Here is a 19112-nt window from a genome sequence, read left to right as displayed (position 1 = left end):
ACTTAATTGTCTGTTAATCTTCTTAAACCTCATTTAAACATGAATTAAAGCAAGCAATTTTCTCAGCCAGTTAGGATAGTAGTACCAACAATTAAGCTGCTACATTTGAATAGCCATTTGCCTGCCACAATACAACCAACTTCAACGTAAACCTGAAGGAAAGCATAAACATTACATAGTGCAGAGGAATTACTGGATACATGACAGAAACAGAATTCTTGAGAGAATGCACTGAAATGAGTTCCTTCGCTGTGTACATACAGAAGCTGCACAACCACATTACTGTAGTTACTCCTCCACAGAGCTGTGGCTGATGCCAAATCCCCCTTTTTATGGGGAGGTTACAATTCTCTGTTCAAATTCCCACTCAACAGTGGTAATAACATCAAATATCACACTATATAAAACTATGGTAGCCTAAAATATGAGGGGTACAAACTAATTGAAGATAAAGCACAACTAACAAGCCTCTAGCAAAATCAAGGCCTGTAGTTTACAGAACTACTAAGCATAGAGGACAACAGAGAACATGCTAAGAAATTAAGTGAACAATGTAAATTTGGATTACAGTTTTTATTATGTAATATTTTCGTTGATTCAGAGCTGTCAGTGCAGAAGATGGTTTCCATTGAAGTTACATTTTATTTGCTCATTCATGGCAATACACACATCTACACAATTGACAAATAAATATGGTAAATTTACAAAATTGTCACATAAATGTGAGAAGAGTTGCTGAAATACATTAAGAACACGTTATTAGAATATTCCAGAATAGAGGAAATGCTCCCATCTGTTTTTCATTACAAAAATATTGCTGAGAACAAGTGTCTGATTATATTCCATTAACACATTATGAAATGAGAAAACTCAAATTAATACCATATAAATGTAAATGTTTAGTTGTCATGTAACTTTTTTCTGTCATCTTGTTTCGTGACAAACAGGCTTAACCATCAGACCATATTTCTTCCCTCCTGGTATTATATGGTGGATTGATGATACATTGATGGGAGATGGTAGAATGATCTCAGAGTCTGGCAGTATGGAGAGTCATTTTATGATATACTTGGCAAGCTTCTAATGTTTAAAATTTATTTCAATTCGGTGCGCCTTTCCATTTGAGTTGGTGAAAATGTTATAGTCTCCTGCCTGCTTCTCACTTATGATTAGCTTCCAACCACTGACGAGCCCAAGTTTGACATCTGTTCCCCAGCCCAGAAGCCACCTTCTCCATTCTGATGGACATTCCCTTATGATTAATGACCCTGTCAGTATTGCACAGGTTACCTGCACAGCAGGGAGTCTGCCGTGCTTTGAGGAGAGGGAGCAGAACTAACTTGATTCTGGTCATCCAGCCCGCTTTGCAAGATATGGGAAAAACCGCTATCAGACGGGGCTGTCACGAGATGAGGGGGAGAGTGCAAGGGAGGATGAATCAGAGCAAGGAGAGGCTGTGGCAGGAAGCAGTGGAGGGAGAGAGAGGGCTGAATGGAAGGGGCGGGACGGTGACTAAAGCATGGCTGCACACGGCACTGACATCTCCCTGGCTCCCTTTCAGAGCCGGACGGCTCTCCACACAGTGCCACACTGCATTTGCCCATTGATTTGCCTTGGCCCCATTGTGGCGCCGTGGAGGAACTGGGGGGTGTGAGGAGGGGGAGGGAGGAGGGGGGGAGCTCTGCCATCAAGCAGACAAGGTGAGGTCTCAGGGGGCTGGAAGGGACCTGCTGATGGGGGGCTCCATGGCCCTCTTTTCTTCTGTTTCTCCACGCCATTCACACTGAGTCAGCGCGAAGAAGTTTCAGAAGTGGCGACGGTCGCGGGCGGCTCTGGGACTCTTAAATGTGATGCTGCTATTGTTCCTCCCCAGGGCCATTAAACCTCCTCCTGGACAAACAAGAGCAGCCCCCTTCCACGGCAAGGCCAGAGATGACCACAAAGGACAAAATGGAGGGGCTACGCCTTTGTTGAGGTTCTCTCTGAAGCTTTACAAAGATAGGGCCCGGGTGGGAGGATCTGTTTTGTTTCTTAGTGCACTCATACCAAGCAACTACCATAGTAGGCTGCTTTTCCAAACAGAGATGCTAACTTAAATGACAGCCTGTTTTGCCCGGGAATCCCGTAAGTAATGCAGCTGAACAGCCCCTTTGAACTGCATATAAACAGTGTGTCCCTTTTCCCTGTTATTAACATCTTTTCATAATCATCAATGAAACATCGAGGCAATTTTAAAAAGTAGAAAACATTCTCAAAATAAACTATATTGTAAAGTCATTTTTTAGGATTGTACACCTCTCCTCATGAACATCCACACAACAAAATCAATGAGCATTTGGCCTTTATTGAATCAAGATCATTTGGAAATTAAAAACAGAATTAAGTTTGCTATTTTAGCACAGTTTGATGAAACAGATGTGGATATGCAGGAATTATTGGAGCTGTTTTGATTGGCACAAATCTATGAGATGCTGATGAGACTGAGAGGGTGAGAGAGTCAGATGCTGCAGGGCTCATGGGGGAGATTGGTATGCAACCGTGCAGTATATTATGGAAAGTTTTCTTTTTTCCTCTCAGCTTGTCTCTCAGCAGGTGGAGGCGTGCGTCTCCTGCCGAGAGGTTAAGGAGCAGGACGGGATTCTCGCTGTGCGACTCGGCCTCCGCTGCTGCCGGCTTCCCCTCCTGGGGTCTAATCGAGTTATCACGTCTACAAATCTGTCATCAGGGGCCCGTGCGGACACTCTCCCCCCAAAACAAGAGAGGCACAAGGCAACAAATTTACACCAGCAGGGTGTTGGCGCACAGCAGTCCAGTGGGGCTCCATGAAAAGCTGACCTCTCCCCCCCCTTTTTTAATTTTGCTTCATTTCATACACCATGAGTTACATTGACAGGTGGGATTGTTTTGGAGATTTTAGGCCTGTTGTATGAAATTGGGGACATTCTGTTTAAAAACACTGGGAGAACCCTATATTCTTTATCAGATCTATATTTTTTTTATCAAGCTTTTCTCCGTAAGCATGCTGTGTTGACTTATCATGGCACATAGCTTTGACAAAAGCTCTAACGTGCCATCAAGTCCCTCTTTTGTGAGAAAATGTCCAAGACCCCAGCTGACCTGCAATGAAAGCACTACCTGCTGTTTGGCACAATAGCAGCCCATACCAGAGTTCATCTCAGTTAATGGCATAAGATGCATACAGACTCTCAAAAGGGAGATGTGCCTTTATAACATTTAACAACAGGACTCACTGCTATAGCTTAGAGCTTTTAACAAACACCCGAAATACCCACGTTTTCCCTCAAAAATAGCCATTGGGGAATTAAAGGCATGGTAACAATCATGGTGATACTACTAAATATACACACAACGTTATGCATTTGTATTGCTAAATTATTCTATAAGTTACAGCATTAAACTGTAACAATATCATTGTACCTGAACCCAAATCCCAGTGGAGTACTGCAGATAAGAAAAGGATGGATATTTCTCCTTTAAATACTCTTCACCCAAAGTGTTTCACCTACTATAGACTTGGCTTCCAATACTGCCTGAGAGTGCGAGGCGAGCGGCCCTGGTGGTCCCCAGAACAGGTTGTTCGGTTGGTCGTTCTCTTGGCAATGGTTGTTAAGCTCAACGACACTCGTTTTAGATTTGCCTCCAAATAAACAGCCTGCCGGCCAGGCCAACAGGCTTCAGGCCAAACAGCAAAAACAAAAAGCCTGACAACAAATGATCAAAGATGCTTAACCAGGGATTGCACTAGGGCTCCAAGCACTGGCTAGCCCCCACAGACTCAAATGCTCCTCAGGTCTTGTGTCCTTTCATTGCAGTAGGCAGTGGACGCACTGTCTGTCAGGCCCACTTCAAAGACAGCCAATGTTTTTTTAAGAGGAGTTTTCTCAGACAGACATCCAAATGCCTCTTAAGAAAACGCACAGATTTTAAGGATCTCAAAGACTCTAAAGGATCGTCAATGACAGCGAGAGGAGGCCCTCTCTTCTGAGGCCCTTGGCTACCCTTCCCAGCTTTTGTTTATGCACATAAAGAGAAAGCACCTTAAAAAAAACGCACATTCGCCTGTTGTTTTATCAACTACAGTTTATTTTCTTTTATAGAGAAACATTCACTTGTCACTTGATTTTTACTTTAATTTACTTCAGAATCAGCTTCACTGAATAGAAAAGATTAACTGAATTGTGTTTCCTTTTGACAACTTTGAGTTTAACAAAACTGCTAATGCCCAAACACGGTAGTAAAAGTGAGGTGCAGGATTCAGGAGGACGGGTTCTTTATACTGTCTGTCTGTTTTCGCATTTTCTCTCAATTTACATCAATGTGTTTTAGATCATACGAAAGATTCTGTACTTGTACTGCATTATTTAATATCAACCCGTTGCCTTGAGAGCACAAAGTCATCCGCATCTGACATCCGACATCCGACATCCTCAAGCCTCTAAACATTTCAACCACTTTCTTCTCTCCACCAGTCTACTGAGCTTTATTAGTTACTAGAGAATATGAGATGGGCAGGCTAGCGTGTACGTCTAAAACAACTACGAAAAAGACATTCAATCAGATTAGGACACTGTGTGCAGCACTTTCAATGCCCCCCTGCTCTCCTCTCCTAATCTCCCCTCTCCTCACCTCACCACTCCTCCCTGGTCCAGGCATCCCTGTCTGCCAGCAGGGAAGCCGACAGGGGGGGGGGGGCACTTATCCTGGGCCCAGGAAGAGAGGGGGCCCAGAATTGGATCCTCACTACATTGTAGGTATTGGATTTGGGGCCCTTTCAGATGTCTTTGTCTTGGGCCCAGCCAAAGCTGTCTGCCATCTTGTCTCAGCAGGCAGGGGTGCGTGTGTCAGAGGGACGCTCTGGCACATCCAAGCCGGGGCTGCTGGCTGCTGGGAGCTTTCTCTCTCTCTCTCTCTCTCTCTCTCTCTCTCTCTCTCTCTCTCTCTCTCTCTCTCTCTCTCAATACAGGTTGGTCAGTAATGACTGCCTGAGGAAAAGAGATTTTCCCCACTCCAGAGGGATGTGAACCTTCTTAATTGTGTCCTTGACTATTTCCTTGGCTTTGTGCAGACAATGCTGTATATATCTGCAGGGGGTTACAGACATCCTCCAGTGGTCCTTTCTCATTGCAGTAGTTCTGTTGCCAAATCATGCTGTGATGGCACTGCTTTACAGTCCTCTCAATATTCCCTCTTTACATTACACTTAGCTGACGCTTTTTATCCAAAGCGACTTACAGATATTTTGGTACAAGGTATTAGTTATACAGTCCCTGGGGCAATGTGGGGTTAGGTGCCTTGCTCAAGGGCACTTCAGCCATGGATGAAGGTGTTGGTCAGGGTGGGATTTGAACCTGCAACCCCCTGAGCTAAAGGCCAACGCTCTAACCACTTAGTCAGGGCATTCTATATGATGCAGGGTGTGAGGATCTGACACCATGCTGTGTGTGGTCAGCTGGTGCTAGACAGGGTGGCAGTGGACGGAGGAAAAAATGGTGGTGCTGTCTGCACGGGGTATAGTGATAGGTGAGGGACAAGGAGGTTTTTTTTACAATGGGCACGAGGCTGTCTGAGGGTTTGGATTGAGGGTAACACAAGAATATTCTGCGTGTGTGCGTTGATGATGATTGCACGGAGCATGGAGGGGGTGACAGTGACGGGTACTGTTGGGGGTGGTGTCCGCAGTGCAGTGGGTGGTGATATAAGGGTAATGAAAGTGTGGTCAGATTTTTGTGTGAGTGGTATAATGCATATTTGCAAGTAAGGTGTGTGGGGCTGGGCTGTATGTAGATTGAAGAACATGTCTGCCTGACTTCAGGAGTGGAGAATGTGCAAGGTCAGAATTTTGAGTTGTGGATAGCCCAAGAACAGAAACTAGTGTCTTAGATGTTTTTGTAGCCTGCGTCATGCAAACTAATAATTCAACTGTATAGCAGCATTATGGTGGCGGTTGTCTCACTTATCCGTGGTTGTCGCAACAAAATATTAAATGTAACAGTTGAGTATCTCACTAAAGTTTCATTACCGAAGTATTCTGTTTGAGTAGAAGTGCATCTGAAGAAAATGCTGCACAGAAATAAAGTTTCAAACATAATGAATGTATTTGCTACAAATTCACTGGCATTTTCAGTTTAATGTTTAATATATTTATATATTGCTAATAAAAAATAGTTAAATAGTGAAATGAACCATTTTAAGCCTGTGATTTGTTAATTGCTGTGTAACAATTATCTGATTGCATAGTTAGGCATAGGCTAATGACTGGTGTGTTTGTCTTAACTTTGGTGTTTTCCTCTTTGTTGAGTGATTTCGGTTTTTACTAGATTTTCCTATGGTTTAATGATGATGTAGAGATTAGATTGTGTTGAACAATGTTTAAGACACCAAGAGGGATTTCAAGGATAGTGTGGAAATGTAAATATTAATCCAAGTTCTTTTGAAATTAAAGTGTAGTTCTGTGGAATATATGGAGGAATTATAATTGTAACCATTCGAAGAGCATTTTTTATTAACCTAAATGTGTATTTCCAAACAAAGACTCAAAACTATTAACAGCTCCTCTAAGTCAGTTTACCAGAAATAACAAACTAGTATAATGAGAAACTCCAACAGGATCGTCACTTCAGAAAGTCAATATGACTGAAAATATTTAGCCTATAATAACTGACCATAGACCAAGTTAAAGCAAAGAAGTCTTCATGAGCGTGGATATTTAATCAAGATGACAAACTATATTAATTCACAGAAATTGAGGTCAGAATTTCAACTACATTTGAAGTCGTAACAACACTCAATTTTACAATGTACAACATCTAATGTTTCCAGTTATAGGCCTGATTTAGCAAGAGCTGGGTTGTAATATTACAGCACAACTCTCTCATACAGTCCTGCACGCTCTCCAACATGAGGAATTCGAGGTTGCATTCATTTCTTGAATTAGGCTAATGTGGTAAGCGTCATTGAGGGTACCCAAGTGCTTTTCATACGAAAACAAATCTGACAATAAAAAGAGATATAACGAAAAATAGCCTGTACATTTCAGAGAATCTATCATATAAATCTCAACATACAAAACATACTCAATAGAAAATAATGTGCCAAATAAAATATTGGCTACACGAATTTACAAAATATTGTAATCTTTCAAAGTGTCCAGGTCAACCAACGAATGGTGGCCTATTTTTCTACCAGGGTCTCCACACCGAATCACCCGGGACCAGCTGCGCAATAGGCGACCCGTGCAGCGTTCCTGCACCACCCGTGTTTGGCCCGTGGAATGGAAGAACCGGTCCACTTGGCACGAATGCAGAGCTAGGAATCAGGAAGGCGAATTTCCCATCCGTTGCAGGCAATATCTGGAAGCCACCGTAAACCTTTGCTGCCTCCGAGGAGATGCTCACTGTCGTGCCATTTTTGCAAACCACGCCGTTTAGCTGCTGAGAGGCGCACGCGACTTGCACGACACCGTGTCCGAAGGCGGGGTGAGTTGTGCAAGACGGAACCGGGTGCTGTGTTGGACAGTTCATTATACTGATGTGCGCGATGCAACTCGCCAAGTGACTGAGGAGTTGAGTCCTTATGTCGGCGTTGACCCCTTCGCAAGTTGACAGAAAACGCGTAACTTCATTCATGCACTCGCTAAAGCCAGCCCGGTACTTGCCAAGTACTGACGGGTCCGTGTTTAAGGCACCTGCGTAGAAGGACATCAGTTAAATAATTGTACAGGCTAGTTTGTTCAAGTTTGGTGCCAACGCATAGGCTAGCTAAACATCTAATTTCTACGTTACTGTTTATTTCTAGTCCACTCAAGGACTTATATGACCACAAAACATTGCTAATTGAATAAAACGAACACTGACCACTCATCTGAAGTTGCTGAAGATTCCTAAGGTGTTTCACTGTCATTTCCAGAATATCCGCTTTCTCAAGTTTGGAATGTCTGGAAGTCTATGGAAAGATATATATTTTTTAAAAGAAGCCGTTAAAATGTATAGCAGGTTCAGTTGAACAGCAATGGCTAACCAAAGTTAACAGTGAGCGTTGGTAGCAACGGAAAATATGTCTTACGTCTTTTTTGAGGGCATTCAGAATAAGTGTCTTCAACTGGCACAGACTTTCGTTGATACGTGCCCGTCTTCTTTTCTCCACGATGGGTTTGGATGACTGCAAGAAGAACACAAACGATGGTTACGCAAGGACATACGGCGCATCTTACCGTTACGCACAGATTTTACGCACAGTTTTTGAGCATGCTGAATATCTAACAGATCTACCTTTCTGCGCTCCGATGCGGTCTTGGGAATAGTAGAGGTCGTTACTAAATGTGCCGGTGTAGCAGCAACAGGAGACGCGGATGATTTCTCCATGTTATCCGTTGGCATAGTTCAGCTTTTAACACGCCTCCCGTAGTAAACTTTGTAAGATGCTTCACAGCGATTGACACACATATAGTCCGAAGAAATTTGTCGAAATCTTTTGTGGCGTCCTGTTTTCAGGCAAGTTTGGAAATTCCGTTCAGAAAGTTATATGCTGGCGCCTCTACTCGGTTGCCTCCACGGTGCGTTGAGCGAATCTGACAGATAGCCTCTCGTTTCACCAGCTCTTATTTATGTCGTTCGAACTGCACGCGAACAGCTCGTGTGAAATTTCCCAAAGTTTATTTCCCACAGCGACTTCCCACCAATCACTGGGAGAGACACACGATGTGGAGCGGGCGGCGCGTGCACGGTGTCACACCATTGGCTATCGGAGCGTAGGTGGCCCGTAGGTGTTACGCTCAAGCTTCATGACAGCCAGTTTTCGAAATCCAGGCAAGTGCCCTGTTCTCTCGAACCATCACCATCCTTCACGGATACGGCCGTGGATGCGCGTGAAGGAGTGGACATAACGAATAGCAACTTTTTAAATGTAGTTATGTGAATGGAGACTATTCAATGCATTTTGGTAACAGTCTGGCATTAACCCTTTAAAAGGATATTATAATGCATACATGTAGGCCCTATGTAAAATACAAACATATAGGCCACGGCTTACAAGTATTACAAATAGGCCTATATACAAATATGAATATATGAAGAGTTCAGATGCAAAACCCCCTAACTCCATTTCTGAAGACCTGCACTTCTATATTTTTATACATTCATGTACTTGATAATACATTTAAATAGTTATATTACATAAATAAAATAAAAAAACTAAGCAATTTTGATAGCTTTATATTAAATAAAAATTAATTAAGATTATTTTCTGAAAAGGCACTTAGGGGGTTTTGCATCTGAACTCTTCATATAAAAAAGATAAATTCCATTATCATAGCAAGAATTAAAACATGTTCTTCACTAAATAGGCCTACTGAATCAACAGGTGACGTGTATATAATACATCAGGCATTTTTTTTTTTTTTTAAATAAAATGCCTGTGTGCCTTGTCAATAGTGCTGTTGCTTTTATTTACTGCGGACCCCAGGAATTGTCCCCGCAATCCTGCTAGCATTGGTGTCAGTAATACTAGGTACAGGTGTACCACTCAATATCAGCATGTATCTCTGGCATGATGTGCTGTGGTAATAACTTATGGGGATATCAAAACTTGTGTGATAAACAAAAGCAGAAAGTCCTGCCATTCTTAAAATATGAACTTTAGCAGTTACTTTACAAGTTTATCTATTTCAAAAGATTTATTGTGAAATATTTGACTGTCATCCATAATATAACTGGTACATGCCCCTATCCTGAGATAAAAAAATAATCATGAGAGCATAAACACAGTTTGGATCCACAGATTCTGTTCCCAATAGAGAAGCTCTATTCAGATAGATTCAGGAGCTCAATCCATTTGCCCCACCACGGTCCTCAAGTATCATCTTTCAGCAGGGAACAGGCTAAGCCCTTTTAGTTCTGGTTTGTTAGCATCCATAGACACCGGGGTTCCATTCAGTGCCCGTGTGCCCCAATATTGGGAGTCTCGGTTTACCCTGGGCCAGTTGTTTTGCCATGAGCTAGGCTCTCGGGGACCCAACTGTGAGAGTAAAAGCATTCAGGATCAGGAATGACCCAGGAAATATATGTGGAACAAAAGGTCACTATTGTCACAAGAAAGGAAAACCATTTTTACCATATCAGAGTCCAAATGAAGACATGTATAGGTTAGATCAAGTATTGTGTACCAGATGGCAGTACATTTTTAAAGACGCACTTCGCTTCACTCCTCAATGGTGTCTCAAGGGCCTGCTTGAAATATTGTAGGCCTATGTCTTACATGTGGCAATGTATGTTATTCTTGATACAAGCTTTGCTCCGCTTCGTTGGCCAAGTTCTGGGCCCTTGAGAACAGTGCAGGCTTTGTTTCATTGGTGAGAATAACTGGTCAGGGTCCTCCAAACCTTTATATCTGCTGCTGGCCTGGCACACACGTCTCAGTGGAGATGTTTAGACACTCTTTGTCATGTAAGACATGTTCTGCCACACATCTTTACATAGTAGTGCGCAGTGTATCTATTTCGCTTTTGTATTGCAGTAAATATTTGTGTATGCGGCCATGGCCGTAACTACCATTGAGGACACAGAGGTCATGTCCTCTGTATTTTTTTTCAGAATTGTAAAATTGATCTATGATGAAAATCAATCTATGATCACCAATGATAAATTCAGTCTGTAAACGCCACCCCCATTTATCCTCAAGACAGTGATTAATGAAAACAAACTTTTAAAAGAGGTTTACTGAAGAGTTTGAAACATTCTAAATCTACAGTGTTCAGTATAGCACACAGTATTTGACCCCAGTATTTGAAAATGTCTCGTTACGGCCCTGTATGCGGCCACAATTAGGCACATTCATAAAGGACCGCTTAAACTTTTAGTCCTATAGTAGTTCCAATCACACATGCCGTAAACAGGCATCTCAATTCCAAGTTCACATTTGGAAAGCGTGACAGAAGTTTGTGACAGAAGAAGAGTATTTGAAAAGACCGCCACCTGCTCTTATGCCTGTAGTGTATGTGGCACACTTTTAATGTTTCTTGTAGAAAGGAAGAGAGAACATTAATGAACCTTTAATGAACTTTGCCCCTGAGAAGAGCAGCTACAGAGGTCATCACAATAATATTACACACACACACACACACACACACACACACACACACACACACACACACACACACACACACACACACACACACACACACACACACACACACACACACACACACACACACACACACACACACACACACACACACACACAAATAGATAGATAGACACACACACTCATAGATGTACACAATCTCTCACACTAATCTTCCCAAATGATCTGGCCTGAGTTCATTGTGATGTTATGCAGTTACAGTACCAGGTCTCGCTTGGCTTGGATAGTGTGGTGTGCACTCCTCAAAGTGCACCAGGAGGGCAACAGTGCAGAGGGAGGGCAGCCAGTGATGTGATGGAGAACCAGGAAAACTCCCACTTTCACTCTCTCTTCCTCCTACTACTCTCCTCTCTCTCTTTCTCTCTCTCTCTCTCTCTCTCTCTCTCTCTGTCTATGTCTCTCACTCTCTCTCTCTCATGTGCATGGGTGTTGGTGAGCGTGTCAGTCTCTCTCACTCCCTCTCTCTCCCTCTCTCTCTCTCTTTCTTTCGCTCTCTCTCTCTCGCTCCCTCTCACACACACACACAGACATACACACACACACACACACACACACACACACACACACACACACACACACACACACACACACACACACACACACAGACATACACACACACACACGTCTCTCCTCCCTTTTACTCCCTCCGTCTCACCACACACCGCTTAACATGACTTGGCCCAGTCGTCTGGCCTGTCTGCCTGACCGCAGGCAGCTTGTGGAATGTGTGTGTGTGGGCCATGTGTCAATTCTGGAGGCTGTGGGAAAGAGCTGCTCCCTGCTGAACTGCAGCCGTCCGCTGTTCCCAGTCACGCACGCACACACACACACACTGGCACACGCTCACCAACACCCATGCACTCGGCACACACACACACACACACACACACACACACACACACACACACACACACACACACACACACACACACACACACACACACACACACACACACATACATACACAGGGCGGCTGACAGCTTTCGGGGGGCCCAGGACAAAGTCATCTGAAAGGGCCCCCTACCCCTTATCTCCCTGGGCCCGGGACAACATACCCCTTTATCCCCCCTTGTCGGCGGGCCTACAAACAGACACACACACACAAACACAAACACACACTCACAGACACAGACACACAGTCACTCACATCGACACTCTAACTCAAGTACGCACATTCTAAAGTACAGAGAGACACTCTCTTTCTCTCCCTCATTCACTACAAACACAGTCATGTACTGAGTCCGTATGTTATTATGGACACAAAAGCTTCAGTTTCAGTTTCATTCCATAAAGAACATTTACTCGCCTTTCTTGATTTTAAGGTTGTAAATGCATGACAGTGGCCATGCGTTTTCCATTACTGCACACTCCATATACTGTACCAGATGATTTTGGTTTAAAAACCTCAGTTGATATTTACCTGAAGTGACTTAAGTTTGTACAGGTGCACTAGCACTTGTGCAATAGTGTTGCAAGGGGGTTAATGTTAAAAAATGTTTCACAGTCAAATACTATATGCGACCTGAGGTTTGCTGTGCGTGCATGAATGTAAGACACTCCTTAGATAGGGTTGATCTGTCATGGGGAAATCGAAAAGAGCACTGAGGCTTTTTTGTGTGTCTCCTGTACGCCCAAATGGTGGAGGCATATGCATGTGTGTATTGATTTGTGTATGTTTGCATGTATACCAGTGGTGTGCGTTGGCACTGCCCTCACCATTCGATTCGATTACGATTCGGGAGGTAGCGTTCAATTCTACGAAGCATTGCAGGCAATACAAGTAGTCAGATACTGAGCAACAATTTATTGGCTGTTTTCTGTCTTGCAGTTTTCAATGCTTTGAAGTGCTTTTATTAAATTTAACATTCATTTGCTCCTGAAATATCCACGGAAGTAATTGCAACTTAAAAAAATTGCCGTATCAATTCTGGAACTTGCCGCATTGCCGAATCGATTATTGTTGACACCACTAATGTATACATGCATTACTTGTTAAGTGTGCGAGTGTACTCGTTCACTGTGTGGCAAAGAAAGGCAGTGCATCTTCTATTGGCATATCAACCTGTTTCAATGCAAAATTCACATGTCTCACTGGTGTGTGTGTGTGTGTGTGTGTGTGTGTGTGTGTGTGTGTGTGTGTGTGTGTGTGTGTGTGTGTGTGTGTGTGTGTGTGTGTGTGTGTGTGTGTGTGTGTGTGTGTGAGAGAGAGAGAGAGAGAGAGAGAGAGAGAGAGAGAGAGAGAGAGAGAGAGAGAGAGTGAGAGAGAGAGAGAGAGAAAGAGAGAGAAAGAGAGAAAGAGAGAGAGGAGGAGTAAGTGCTCCCCTCTCACTGATAAACAAAGCATGGCGATGGGCAAGGAGTGTGTGTGTGTGTGTGTGTGTGTGTGTGTGTGTGTGTGTGTGTGTGTGTGTGTGTGTGGTTGTAGGTGTGTGTATGTAAGGAGAGGGTGAGTATGAGGGGAGGGAGAGCCACCATGTGCATCTTATCAGCCCCGCTGCTGAATGGTCCGGGAGCTGCCTTTATTCTGGCCCACGCTCGCTCCAAACTGTATGGCACACTCCAGATCCTTATCAGTGTGGGAAACACGGGTGGCCCGCGGGAGTTGAGTTCAGCCTACAGTAGAGATGCCTGGCCAGCGTGTTACAGTTGGGCCTATAGGCACCTCACAATAGAATGTTAGTCATTTTTCTATTCTATTTCTTTTCTTTTTCTATTATTTTTATTTTTCTATTCTATTCACATTTCTATATTACTTGTATATTGCTCTGTATTAACCCCACACTCTGTACTTGCTTAAATGTTCTTTTTGTGACTCGCTTTGGGTAGCCCCTTAAATGCACGGCATACCTCCAGTGGCGCGCTGTAATAGTCATTGCAAGCTTAAGTACCATAGTACTACAATATTATGACATAACACAGGGCCTGTAGTATTGCACTACGACTTGATCATTGCCACTCTGGTAACAGCAAATTTATAACGCTGTGTCTTGGACCTCGTTACTGACACCCAGAGCACGGACTCAGGGTTATAGAGTCCTTTTGTGTTGATTTTCCTTCTTCCCTTTTGTTCATCAATGCAGAGTAACAGTTGGGGAGACACAGATTGATGTGGTGTGGGAATTGAAGGAGGGATTTTCGGGAATTCATATGTTTCTGATACAATCATAGACTGAATACCTGATTCATATGTTTCTAATACAGTGATAGACTGAATACCTGATTCATATGTTTCTGCTGTAAGGTATTATGTACCATCCATACCATTATTTTCCTTGCAGTGAAAACTGAATTCATTCAATTCAATTCATTCATTCATTTCATTGTTCCATGAAAACTGTTATGTTGCCTAGATCTCTTGAGAGAGCGCTCCGCTTTACGCTGTAGTTTTTGGTCAAAGTAGCCCTTTGTAGACAACGAATTGCAATTAGGTGATTTACAGGCCTCTCTAAACAAGTGCCCCCAAGTGTGTACGTACACAAACAACACCACACAGCGCACACACACAAAGGCATTCTTCACCTCATCTAGAGCCCCTCATATCCACCCAGGAGCCCAATCGACGACGCCAACTCTCACCTGAATCGACACATCTATGGACATTCTGACATCTATGGACATTTTTCTATGCTGCTTATTTATTTAATGTGTGTATTTTAATGTAACATTTTTAATCCTTTCTGTACATTGTGGAGTTTTACCAGTCATTTCACTACAAGTTGTAATCTAGGTTATAGTGTTGTATGTGACAAATAAACCACTCTACTCTACTCTCTGCTCTACTCCACACACACACACACACACACACACACACACACACACACACACACACACACACACACACACACACACACACACACACACACACACACACACACACACACACACACAACGAAAACAAGAATTGTTGAATCCGGCGGCATCCTTGATTTACCCCGGGAAGAGAGTAAAGGTTTTTTTTTTCCCACTGGCCAGACTCTCCACCGGGACTGTCTTCAATACATAAGGGGAAGGGCTGGGAAAGGACCCAGGCTGGGAATCGAACCCGGGTCAGCCACATAGCAGATGAGTGCTCTACCGTTAGGCCACGGTAGGGCCATCAGGAGATATGTGACTGCTCTCCAACCAATCACACCACATTTTGTGCACCATCAGTCCAGCTGGCTGGGGCCTTTAAAAGGCCTGTGTGTCTGTGGTCCTTGTGAGAACAAGGTCTTCTCTCACAGCACCTAAATTAGCCCACACACAGGGCATCAGACAGCCTCGTGCGCCATCTTTTTTATGGGATTATGGGATGGTCAGCACCAGGCTATAGGCATCAGAGGGGGCACTCACTGGACATGTTGTGTTTTCATAAATGCATAGTTGTATGCAAGGTGTGTGTCTACGTCACAGTAGGTCTATGTGAGTGGGGCAGTGCCAGTGACAGCAGTCTGTGGATGCCAGTTGGCTGTGCAAATGCATGTGTGTGAATGGATGTGTGTATGAATGTGCAAATGCTTGTGTGGTCATTTGTATGGGCATGTGCGCTTTCGCACTCGCTTTGTGTGTGTCTGTGTGTGTCTGTGTGTGTGTGTGTGTGTGTGTGTGTGTGTGTGTGTGTGTGTGGGGTGGTGGTGGTGGTGTTGTCGGGGGGGGGGGGAATTTGTGTCTGTATGACAAATACACACCGACATATTCTACAATACAACCCGTACCAGAAATAGTAGACTAAATGAAAAAAAAAGACTTACGCGAAATCTTTCCACACAATATAAAGCTTGATGAAGCGGAGTGGTCATATTGTACATGAGGCAGAGCACTCGCTGCCCTACCATATGTCAACATGGGTGGCCAACTGTACAAAGAGCCCACTGTCATTCAAATGGTTTGTGACACAAATTAGCATCTGCAGTTAAGAGAGTGGCTCTGGATCCACTGGGCTAAAAGCTTAATCTGACTTACGGGACTGGTTTCTGGTAGCTTAGATCAAAAACATTAGTTAAGTGATGAGATTTTATTCAGGACGTCGTCCTTTCATACCATCATGCTCTGTCCAATCTCTTCAATCGTTTGCATTCTCAATGATTCTCGATCATTTGCATGGCAATGCAAAAATCTTTACTCTGAACTTATTTAAAAATGCATTGAGTTGGTCAGTTAAATGACGAATCTGATTAAACTAAAGACTAAACATTAAAGCCTGCCTGCATTATTCAGGAGCGAGACTGAATAGGCTTTCACGCTTCCCTCTTTTACTAAACTTACTGCAAACTCGAAGCCGCCTAGTAGTATATATAATTTCTAGTTTGTCTACTACTTTTTTGTTAATTATTTATTTTTTGTATCAATTTAGGGACTGTTGGGTACTATCAACCTATCCAACAGAAACAAAGAACGCAGCTTCTAACCGCAATTCAGAATATTTACAGTTTCAAATGTTTTCACGCACTGTCCCTTTTTGAATAAGTAAACTGTAAACTTCCCCCATTGCATTCAATGTTAAACATACATTTAAAGGCACATTTTCCTGAAACTTCAGTAAAAACCCTTTATCACACTGCGCACGCACGCATGTGCAAATGCGCGCACGCACACACACACACACACACACACACACACACACACACACACACACACACACACACACACACACACACACACACACACACACACACACACGTGCGCGCGCGCGCACACACACACACACACACACACACACACACACACACACACACACACACACACACACACACACACACACACACACACACACACACACACACACGCGTGCACACAGCCCAACCTTAATATTTTAGTGGGGCCCTTGCTAAACTTTGCCCAAACCAAAACAATTCCTAACCCTAACCTGTCAGTGAGGAAATATTTTACAGTTTTACTTTTACCAGTAACAACAACACAACCCCAGTCAAAGGGTCCAGGATTTGGGCCCCACATGGGGTCTGGGCCCCAGCATGTGGGTGTGCTCCAATAGCAGCGGCCTCACGAAAATCGATTGGTGTAGTACACACACACACACACACACACACACACACACACACACACACACACACACACACACACACACACACACACACACACACACACACACACACACACACACACATAATTCCATAAGATTGTCGATATCTCCCCCTGCTGCCTGGTGGCACTCCACACTCCACACTCCTGTCACCCACCATGCAAAACATCCTCACTCTTCCTCATACACAGAAAACCAAACTGTCAGCAGGCAATGGACACACAGACAGTTCTGTGCAGGGAATACACATGCATGCACACACATACGTGCACTGAACACATACACACGCACGCATGCACAGACGCACGTACGCATGCACGCACGCCCGTACACACGCAGGCACGCACGCACACACACATACTCACGCACACGCACACGCACACACACACACACAGGGCTTGACATTAACTTTTTCACTCACTGGTCACTGTGGCCATTCAGGTATTCCTCTAGCCACAGATGTTATAAATGTGTTTTTTCTTTATCATGATGGTGCATGTCTAACCTCAGAAGAAGAGGTGCTAAAGCAAGATGAGTGTATAGCTTTCTAAGTAAATCAAGCAAATAGAAACAGATTTACTGAGCTTTTTCTTGAATTTAAATACAAACAATTAATACAAAAGGGGCAAACAACAGAATATAGGCTTCTATTATGCATATGTCATACCAAGGAATACGCTGCTAGCCAAATTGGCTATAGTGACATTTTTACAAGCCACAGGCAAGTTTTACCAGCATTTTTCTGTTTGGCATGTGCCAGTGTCAAGCCCTGGCGAAGCACACTCACACACACACTCCAGCATGTACAGACAGGACAGGCTGTGGCCTTCCCTCTGAACTCTCTTGTCCATCATGGTCATTAGTACTGTGGTAGCCTCTCTCCTGCTGTTGTTGGGCTCTTTTCACGGAGAAGCCCTCTTTGTTGTCCACACACTACTCCTTTCTTGCCACTCACAGTGAGGGTTTATGGCACTTTTTTAAGTGTTTTTTTTCTCTTCCCATGTTTATGATAGGGAAATGGAGAAGTTCACCTTCCTCTCAGGAATGGTCATGAACGACTGATTATTCATTTAAAAATACGATCGGGCAGAGTATTATCCCTTATTTATAATTGTGGTAATGATATGGTAAGAAAAGCATTTTATTGCCATTAATGTGGTTAAGAAATGCATTTCATTGATGATGTCATCATTGTTTTCCGTTTTCTGGCCTTCAGTGTTGTCAAGGTGAAAGGGAGGACAGGCTTTGGGGCGTGGGGGTGAATAATGATCCAGAGGAAATCAATTGGCCTCCCAAGGCCAAAGATAAGGTGATGCGGTTTTGTCTTGGCGGGCGCAAGCCCTCCTTCCCGAGATGTTGTTTTGAAGGAGTCCTTGATCTGTGGTTCCCTTTCACTGCAAACAGATGCTGCCCGCTGTCCATGTTTTGTGTGGTGTCAACAATTATCGATTCAGCAATGCATTGCAATGCAGGGCAGGACAATTCAATAATCGATTCTGCAAATGCCATAATCTATGCAGCATTTTTTTTCCAGGTTTCAATTACTCCGGTGAGCATTTCCAGAGCAAATTAACTTTAAATTAAATTAAAGCACTTCAGAGCGTGGAAAACTGCAGGACTGATACACACAACAGCCATTAAAATGTTGTTCAGAATCTGACAGATTGTATTGCCTCATGACTGTTGAAAAGTTTGCCTTTCTTTCAGTAAAAATATAATGCATTGTAATGCATCTTAGAATCAGAAATGAATCGATTCAAATCGAATCGTTAGCTCCCGAATCGTAATCAAATCGAAAGGGCAGTGCCAATGCACACCACTAATGTTTTGTGTGTACATGCAGGGTTGCAGGGTTGCAGGGTCAGGATGCCAGTACACGTCATTGAATCATTGAAGTATTTGGTTTAAATACCCATAGGGTATGAAAATTCACCAT

At 43.5% G+C, this 19112-nt stretch overlaps 1 protein-coding gene across 1 annotated transcript; it reads right to left on the bottom strand.

The window, feature by feature from the left end:
• Window positions 1-6710: 6710 nt before the first annotated feature.
• Window positions 6711-8744, bottom strand: LOC134466312 (transcription factor HES-1-B-like). The gene is made up of 4 exons (XM_063220208.1): window positions 8289-8744; window positions 8083-8178; window positions 7875-7962; window positions 6711-7705 (listed from the first exon to the last, which is right to left on the bottom strand). Exons 1-4 carry the CDS (start codon window positions 8394-8396, stop codon window positions 7200-7202), a joined length of 798 nt encoding a protein of 265 aa, XP_063076278.1. The 5' UTR covers window positions 8397-8744; the 3' UTR covers window positions 6711-7199.
• Window positions 8745-19112: the final 10368 nt, after the last annotated feature.

Source organism: Engraulis encrasicolus, chromosome 16 (genome assembly GCF_034702125.1).
Source record: "Engraulis encrasicolus isolate BLACKSEA-1 chromosome 16, IST_EnEncr_1.0, whole genome shotgun sequence".
Lineage (NCBI taxonomy): Eukaryota > Metazoa > Chordata > Actinopteri > Clupeiformes > Engraulidae > Engraulis > Engraulis encrasicolus.
This window is presented reverse-complemented; position numbering and strand designations above follow the sequence as displayed.

Bases quoted from the DNA above. Each gene is read 5' to 3' on its own strand.
- LOC134466312 (XM_063220208.1), bottom strand. From the start codon at position 8,396: ATGCCAACGGATAACATGGAGAAATCATCCGCGTCTCCTGTTGCTGCT. The intron at 7,963-8,082 runs GTAAGACATATT...ATCTTTCCATAG, and splicing joins TGAATGCCCTCAAAAAAGAC to ACTTCCAGACATTCCAAACT. The intron at 7,706-7,874 runs GTCAGTGTTCGT...CCTTCTACGCAG, and splicing joins TCAGCAACTTCAGATGAGTG to GTGCCTTAAACACGGACCCG.